Source organism: Capsicum annuum, unplaced genomic scaffold (assembly GCF_002878395.1).
Source record: "Capsicum annuum cultivar UCD-10X-F1 unplaced genomic scaffold, UCD10Xv1.1 ctg5038, whole genome shotgun sequence".
Taxonomy (NCBI): Eukaryota; Viridiplantae; Streptophyta; class Magnoliopsida; order Solanales; family Solanaceae; genus Capsicum; species Capsicum annuum.
In genome coordinates this window covers 797144-806037 of record NW_025858245.1, presented here as the reverse complement: position 1 = coordinate 806037, position 8894 = coordinate 797144, and the positions used below count along the sequence as shown (strand labels likewise).

Genomic DNA, 8894 nt, shown 5'->3' with positions numbered 1-8894 from the left:
TAAATTATAACTTTGATCTTAAACTTTGACAGTGCACAAATATGACCTTTAACTATTCAAAACTGCAAAAATATTACCTTTGGTCCTACGTGGCAAAATGCGTGTTCAACACGCAAAACTGGGCGCGTCCAGCTTAAAATCTAAGGGCATAATACATAAATATGACCCTAAACTTGACACCAAATTTATAACTTTGACCTTAAACTTTGACAGTGCATAAATATGACCTTTAACTATTCAAAACTGCAAAAATATGACCTTTAATTGACTTTTCACTATTATTTTTTCATTATTTTCAGCTCAAAGATGAAAATGGCATCTAATTTCTTGTCATTGCGGAAAAAGAGCAATATTGAAGATTTATTAATTAGGTGGGTTAGCCTTATATGAAAAAATCGCGTGGGTATGTATATATATTATAAAACAAAGGGCGAATTTATGTTATATAATATATCTAAATATAATTTATTTAAATATTAAATTAAAGATGAAACTATACTAATACAACAACAACAACAAACCCAGTGTATTCCCACATAGTGAGGTCTGGGAGGGTAAGATGTACGCAGTCCATACCACTACCTCCGGAGAAGTAGCAAGGTTGTTTCCGACCGACCCCCGGCTAGATGAAACTATACTAATGATTAAAACAAAATTATAGTTTTAATAAAACGTTATTAAATTAACGTTATTAAGGATAGTAGTAGTAGTATATTAAATTAACGTTATCAAATTAACGTTATTAAAATGTTAGTATTAAATTAACGTTATTAAATTAACGCAGGGGCAAATCTACGTGGTTGTCATGGGGTTCACCTGAACTCCCTCAGTAAAAAGATTACGTTGTATATATAAGGAAGAAAATCTATATTTATGTATGTATATTAATGTTGAACCACATGAAATAAGGCACTTAGATAGCCCAGTGGTGTTATTTACTCTTCTTGGGCGCTTCCTTCAGCCTAGTGCGCGGGTTTGATCCCTGCCAGTGGCTTTTTTTTAATAAAAAAAAAGCTAGGTGTTGCTGCTATAGAAATAAATTAAAAAATAATAATAATAATAATAATAAATACCAACCCTTTTGTAAGTAATTACACTCTCTCCCACTTTTTTAATTACTTTACTCTCTCTCTCTATTAATATACATAACATAGCCAACATAGACATAGCATTCTGTGTATATGTTGTGATTTTTGTAATATGTTTAGGGAGTTGAGATTTTTGTAATATTGGAAACATAAGTCGTGTATTTGTGTAATTTTTAGTACTAATAATAATAATAATAAAAACGACGCCGTTTTAACACAAAAAGCAAAATTTTGATAGTGCACAAATATGACCTTTAACTATTCAAAACTGTACAAATATGACCTCCCTCCAAGTCAGCCCTTTTAACGATGAGGCACCGTGTCATTGGATGAGCTTTCCAAGTAGGCGCGAGTGAAACTCACGCATGGGGGTTGCAAACTCGGAGGTCATATTTGTTCAGGTTTTGAATAGTTAAAGGTCCTATTTGTGCACTATCAAAGTTTAAGGTCAAAGTTATAATTTGGTGTCAAGTTTAGGGTCATATTTATGTATTATGCCAGCACATTATTACGTGAGTTCTAATATAACTCCCCAATAGTTGAATGCTAGTAACTGAAGTACCTTCATACACATGAAACCGACTGGTACTCCAAGCTCTCCAGCCTTTGAGAATAGTGTCTTCCCAATTTCATTTGTCATCTGCTAAAAGATTAAACATGGTTAATCTATTCATAACTGGTAATTACTAAATACAAGCTCACCCACTTCAGTCTCACATTTTCCTCAGAATTTTAAGGCATAACTAAGTCAAGAGTTATCAGTTATATATCTGTTTTTCTACTACTTTCTGATCGTAATGTGTTTTCTTCTCATACGGTCGGTTAACCATAGAGGAAGTAACATAAGATTAAAAGAAAATTTCATAGAATCTTCCAACATAACGAATCTATAAAAGAGTTTAAGTTGCCTCATATTCTGATAACCATCACATGCAAATGCCAAGGCAAAATAAACTCTGAAATCAACATAGATGGAAAAGATTCTGTATCAACATTGTTACCTTTTCACCAGAAGGCCAAAGATACGGATTAAAGCGAACAGCGCGATAACCATCCTAGAATCAGTAGAAGTATATTTTGTCAACATAATTCCTAAAGAATGAAAACACTAATGGTTGTTTGGCCGGTGGGATATGGGATACACCTTGGAATAAATGCGGGATTATTTTATCCCACGTTTGGTTATGGATTTAATTAGTCCCGGAACCATTTTGTACTAAAATGGTGCTATCCCATATAGAAGCTGGGATAGGTAATCCCATGAGATATCCTTGTCTATCCCATCTTGGTAACTAAACGACCCCTAATATCTAAAATAATGAGTTGTAACAAACCTTTAAGACCAGATCTTCAAGCTGCTTTATACCACTCCCATCTTTTGCTGGATTCGCGAGGCAACAGCCGACGAATTTGGAAGGAAACTTCTTTAGCGCACTGGATAGAATCAAAAAGGCACAGGACAAAAGACCTCTCAAGTCAATATGACTGTCAACCACAAGAGATAATTAAACTGCTAAAAGACCGAAGAATGCACAAACAAATACATCTCCACATGCAGTTTAAGTGAAGGGAATAAAAAAGAAGGTAAAAAAGTATTTGGTGCAATATCCTTGAAAGTTGAAAAGCCTATGCAGATATGTTAGTTTGGAATTGCCGTTTGCTTGAATGACTAAGGTATTGAAACAAGCATCTTGGTGAAGACAATTGACAAATCTTTTATTATGCATTACTTAAGGAACATGTTGTGTTCAGTTAAAGCTGGAAATCTTATTCTTACAACAACAAAAGAACTGCAAATTTAGTGAAGAGAGAAATGAAGAGACCTCGTAACATAAGAATGATCAAACTTATGATTAATGGGCTGGACAATAAATGCTCCATCCACGCCTGCTTCTTCCATACACTGCTCAAAACAAAAACATTTGAGTAGGTCTTAAATGCTGGTACAATGAAAGCACTGTGATGATTAATACTCAACGGTGACAACATTGGAAGGCAATTTGTTTTTTTCGGAAATATCTTCAGTAGAGATGTTTTACTTAAGCAAATAATTTTCTGGGTCATTTTCTAACGCGTAGTCGGAGCCTAAAATAGGTAAAATATCATTGCTCTTCAAAGGTGAAGAATTGTCGCTGTGTTTATGGTATCTTGAGTATTAGAAGTTGGCACCAACTCTAAGTGTTTGTTGAAGCCACTGATATGAAATAAACATTAGCTTATTGCACCAAAATAACACATTTTAACAATTCAAGATAACCAAACACTAGAAAATGAATTATGGAGGGAATTATTTTTAAAAGAAATATTTTCCTCCACACCAAACCATGTAGCCCAACCAAGTAGGAGCCCGCTATAAGAATCCCTACTTCATTTAAGCTCATATCTAACCATCATCAAAGTAAATAAACTAAAAGTGAAAAATAATTTTTATTCCTACTTCTTTATTATGTTATGCTCCTTCTGTTTCAATTTGTTTGACCTACTTTCCTTTTTGGTCCGTTTAAAAAAGAATGACCCTTTCCCTTCTTAGCAACTCTTTAATTTCAACTTTCACATGACATGTTTAAGACCACAAGATGGACTGTATATTAGAAGTTCTCTAACAAGTTTAAAACTTATTCTCAACTAGTAGCTATCACCTATATGGCTCTTTCTGTTCCATAGTGTTTTATCTTTAGCTAAGTCTACATTGGTACCAAGCATTTCTAGGTCTTTCAAGACAATGTCCTTCCATGTAATTTTATGTCTACCAGTGTCCCCCTTTAACACCTTCACTTACCATAATTCCACACCTACTGGACCGATGCATCTATAGGTTGACGTAGAACACACCCAAACCATCTCAAGCGACCTTCTCACATTTTATCCTGAATGTATGTCTGCTTCTTGCACCTGCCAGCGAATGTGATCATTTTTAATCTTATCTAATTTGGTAAAACCGTATATCCACCTAAATAGTTGCATCTTTGCAACACTCATCTTGGGAATATGTCGAACTTTAGCATCCCAACATTCTCTACCATATAACATTTTAGGTTCTATATTTATTTTATAGAACTTAGCTTTTACTTCGGTGGGATCCTTCTATCAAACAAAACCCAGGTAGCACTTCTTCATTTCAATCACCTGGTTTTAATCCTATCAGTACCATCTTCACTATCAGTCTATTATCCTGAAACGAGCAACCTAGACACCTTCTTTTGAAAAGGAAAGTCAGATATAATAATGAGCCTGGATATCAAAAATGTTTTCATTTTGGCATCGCAATCTCATTTGTTCTCACCTCAAGTTCTCTCTTCTCATGTTGACTAAACAAGCAATGCATGTATTAAGTCTTACTTCTACTTATCCTAAAACCCTTACTCTCTAAAGCTCTTCTCCATTGTTCAAGCTTTTGATTGACACTCTCGCTTGTTCGTCAATCAACACAATATCATCCGCAAATAGCATATACCATGACCATGGGACCTCATCTTGTTTTTCGTTGGTTAGCTCATCCATAAATAGCGTAAATAAGTTGGGCTCAATGTTGACCCCTAGTGCAAATCCACTGTTCTAATATAGTTTTCACGCTAGTGAAAGCTCCTTCATACATGTCCTCTATGACATTTACATATTTAATATGGATTTTTTTCTTCCTCATCCCCTCCAAAGAACCTTGAACGGTATCATATGTTTATCAGTAAACACCATGTGTAGATTTTTCTTCTTTTCACAATAGATTCCCATCAATCTTCTTAGCAAGAATATAGCCTCCACCGTACAACTACCAGGCATAAATAACTTGTTCTCTTTCTCTCTTGTCGTGTTGCTGAGTCATGCTCTATTACTCTTTCCCAAAGTTTCATCATGACTCCTAAGTTTAATGTCGTGGTAGTTTGCATAACTTTAAATATCTCTTTATTCTTATAAATCGGAATCAAGGTACTCTTCCTCCACTCATTCGGCATTCTGCCACTTCTTAGTATAGCATTGATAGCTTGGTGAGTCATTCTATTCTGACCTATCCAAGACACTTCCAAGGATACTATCAAGATCATAAGCTACTCCAATCCTTATAGGCATCCTTTACTTCCGTTGGCCTAATTCTAGGTTGTAGCTAAAGTTACTACCGTCCAAAACATATGGAGGTCTAAAATGTCATTCTCTTGGTTTTATTTGAACAATTAATCAAAGTAGTCTCTTGATCTCATTATGCCATGTCAACACTTGTTGAGAATCATCCTAAACTCACTCTACCTCATTTAAATCCTTATCCTTCTTCTTTAGTTGTGCGGGTTTAAACATTTCTTTCTCTCTTTCTCGTGCCCTAGCATTTGATACTAGCCATCTAGAGCTTCCTCTTAGCCTTTACTAACAACCATCTAAGATTCCCTTTTAACAATCTTCTATTCTTCAAAAGCTTCTTTTATCTCTACTTGTGGAAGCTTTCTTTTAACACTCTTTTTTAATTTATTAACTCTTTGTACCCCCTCATTCCACCACCAAGATTCTATGGTAAAGGTCCTAAATTTTTAGAACACCTAACCCTACAGTTGCTACTATTTTAATGCAACTAGATATTTTCTTCCACGTGACGTTTGTGTCTCCCTCCAAGTCCCAAGCTCCCTTCTCCTGTAGTTTTTCTTGAAATGTTAGCTGGTTAGAACCCTTTACTACCCACCACCTAATTCGTGGTTGTTTAGAAGTCGACACCTTTCACACTCCTCTCATAAGTTTTACATCTAAGACTATTAATCTATGTTGGGTGGTCATCACTTCTCCTAGAATAATCTTAAGGTCCTTGAATGTACTTCCATCTCATCTTCTTGTAAGGATAAAGTCTATTTGATTATGGTTACCCCCACTCTTATACGTAATTAGGTGAGAATCCATCTTCTTATAATATGTGTTAGCTACCACTAAACCATAAGCTAAAGAGAACTCTAATATATTTTTCGCTTTGTCATTTTTAGTACAATAACTATAACCACCATATACGTGTTCAATGTCATTTCCTATCCTTTACCTACATGGCCAATTAGAACTCCCCTATAAAGATTTGTTGGTCAACTGAAATTCCTTGAACCTAGTTATCCATGTCCTCCCAAAGCTTAGCTTTAGCCTCTACAACTCATCCTATTTTCAGATTGTAGACACCGATAACATTGATTGTCTTCTTTCCCCATACAAGTCTTGCTGCAATAATCATATTTGAAAACTCATATTATCTCTACAACCTCATCTTTAATCATGTCAAACACTAGAAAATGATCTAAGAGAGATACTCTTGGGTCTATGATTCAGGGAATGGAGATATTGACGAGGATATCATACACTGTATCGGTACAAGGTGGTTGAAATGGAGGCTTGCTTCGGGAGTCTTGTGTGATATGAAGGTGTCTCCTAAAGCTTAAAGGTAAGTTCTACCGAGTGGCAGTCCGACCGACTATGTTGTATGGAAGAGTGTTGGCCAGTTAAAAACTACCACATCCAAAAGTTGAAGGTGGCGGAGATGAAGATGTTCAGATGGATGTGCGGACATACTAGGAAGGATAGGGTTAGAAATGAGATTATTCGACTGAAGGTGGGTGTGGCTTCGGTGGAAAACAAGATGCGAGAAGTGAGGTTGAGATAGTTTGGACATGTGATGAGGCGGTGCACGAATGCCCCAATATGGAGGTGTGAGAGGCTTGCTATTGATGGTTTCAGACGGGGTAAAGGTAGGCCGAAGAAATATTGGAGGAAAGTGATTAGGTATAACAAGGAGCATTTACAGCTTACAGAGGACATGACCCTTGAAAGAAAAATGCAGAGGACGCAAATTAGGCCAGAGGATCAGTGTGTAGGAGTGTGTCCTTACTAGGTGAGAGGAGTGCTTTGTTTGTCGATATACCTGTAGTTATAGTGTTATGCATGTGTGTTGTAGTTTCTTATTCGTGGTGTTTTGGGGATGTTTGTGTTTTCGAATAGATAGTTCATAGTGTTACTCTGTGGGTGCCTTGTTTTTTTTACTATCTAATGGTGTGCTACCCTATTTTGTTGTTTGTTTAAATGTTTTCTGCTTGGTATACTATTATTTTTCATGAGCCGAGAGTCTATTGGAAACAGTCTCTCTACTTCAACTGAGATAGTGGTAGGGACTGCGTATACTTTACCCTCTCCAGACCCCACTTTGTGGGAATACTGGGTATGTTGTTGTTGTTGTTGAATCTAAAGATACACATTTCAGTCATACCAAACGTACAAAAAATAAGAAAACACCAAAGGAGCATATAGAAGTCAGTTGATAATTAAACATCTAAAGATATGAAAAAGATGAAGGTGAAGCCTTTATGACGTACCTCCATCAGGAAATCGACATGGCCAGGCAAACTAGGTTCTTGACCAGGAAAATAAGGGTACCTTTCAGCAGCCTAACAAATTTCAAAGTAAACAACCATTAACACATTATACTTTCAATTCAACATAATCTTGTCACTTCCCCACAACAACAACATACAATTTATATTCTCACAAGTGAGGTCTAGGAAGGTTAGATGTATGCAAACCTTATATTTACCTCGTCAGATAGAAAGTTGTTCCCGGCAGAGTCTCAACAACAACAAAATATACTCGGTGTAATCCCACAAGTGAATCGGGATAAGTAGAGTATATGAGACCATTCCCCTTAACCCGTAGAGACAAAAGAGGCCAAGTAGGTCTGGGAATGATAGAGCGTGTGCAGACTTTACCCTTTATCTGATAGTATTTTCAATAGATCATCAACTTAAACTAAAGCCCATGTTCAAACAATTTAAAAAGGAAATATAGAAATGAGAGCAGTAACAATCTTGCCACTTCCCCACAACAACAAAAAGAAGTATTCCCATAATCTCAACTTATGTGAGTTATTTTGACCAGACATTGAGCTTAAAAATGAAACAAAACTTCTAAAATTTATGATTTAAAATAAGTTTAAAATGTTTGTGCATTATAAATTATTTCATCAAGGTAAGGATATTTTAAAGTTAAATTGATATTAAAAATAAAAATATTTCATTCTTTTTGAACTAATAAAAAATAAAATGAGTCATATAAATTGAAAGAGAGCGAGTATTAAATCTTGTAATGTTTTAGAATTAGTGGTATCTACCTCTTGTGGGGATGCCCAGACATGTAAATGTGAGTCAATGACTTTGGTCATTATTTGTGTGTCTCCCTCACTAGCTGCCATTTGACACGATAAGGGTCTTAATCTTGAAGTTTTTCTTGGAATAGATACAAAAGACCAAGGCCAGTTGAAGCTATTTAGAGAAGAAAGAAATGGAGTCCATGCCAATGGCTTTAGTGAGTTTACCGTCACTGCTACCATTTTTGTTGTTGCTTCTGGTCCTCAATCCTGAGAGGGCATGAAAATTAGTGCGTCTAACTCAATACTAAAATAAATGTATATGTTCATTAGCAAAGTTCCAGTACATTGGTGTCGTGGTGTAGCTTGTTATCACATCAGTCTTCACACAATGAAGGTCTCCGGTTCAAGTCCGGGCGACACCCAAATGCACTTTTTAATTTTTGCTTTTGTGGTTGTAAGTTGTGACCTTTCGTTCTATATTTTTTAAAAATTTTGGGATTTAATTTTTATACCATAAAACTGTTAGTATAATTTAATTTCTGTTAGTATAATTTAATTTCTGTACTATAAAATTTTTAAAGTATATTTAATTTTTAAACAATGAAATTGTTGATTTAAGAACTTAGAACAACCTGCATGTAATTTTCACAAATCAGTTTTACTTGAGACAAATTTAGGTGGTTATCTTTATTCTTTATAGTTACAATAAAATG

At 35.3% G+C, this 8894-nt stretch overlaps 1 protein-coding gene across 4 annotated transcripts in view; it reads right to left on the bottom strand.

Moving 5' to 3' along the window:
- LOC107876760 overlaps positions 1-8654 on the bottom strand; it is a 17701-nt gene extending 9047 nt beyond the window's left edge. Inside the window, exons 1-8 of one of the 4 annotated variants that reach the window (XM_016723630.2) lie at positions 8526-8609; positions 8407-8448; positions 8203-8276; positions 7412-7483; positions 2912-2991; positions 2423-2522; positions 2090-2143; positions 1651-1728 (exon numbers count right to left, since the gene is read on the bottom strand). In XM_016723630.2, coding sequence (XP_016579116.1) covers positions 1651-1728; positions 2090-2143; positions 2423-2522; positions 2912-2991; positions 7412-7483; positions 8203-8253 — 435 coding nt within the window. In that variant the 5' untranslated portion in view covers positions 8254-8276; positions 8407-8448; positions 8526-8609. The other 3 variants (XM_016723618.2, XM_016723623.2, XM_016723627.2) reach the window with 3 other exon arrangements.
- Between the last annotated feature and the right edge of the window lie 240 nt (positions 8655-8894).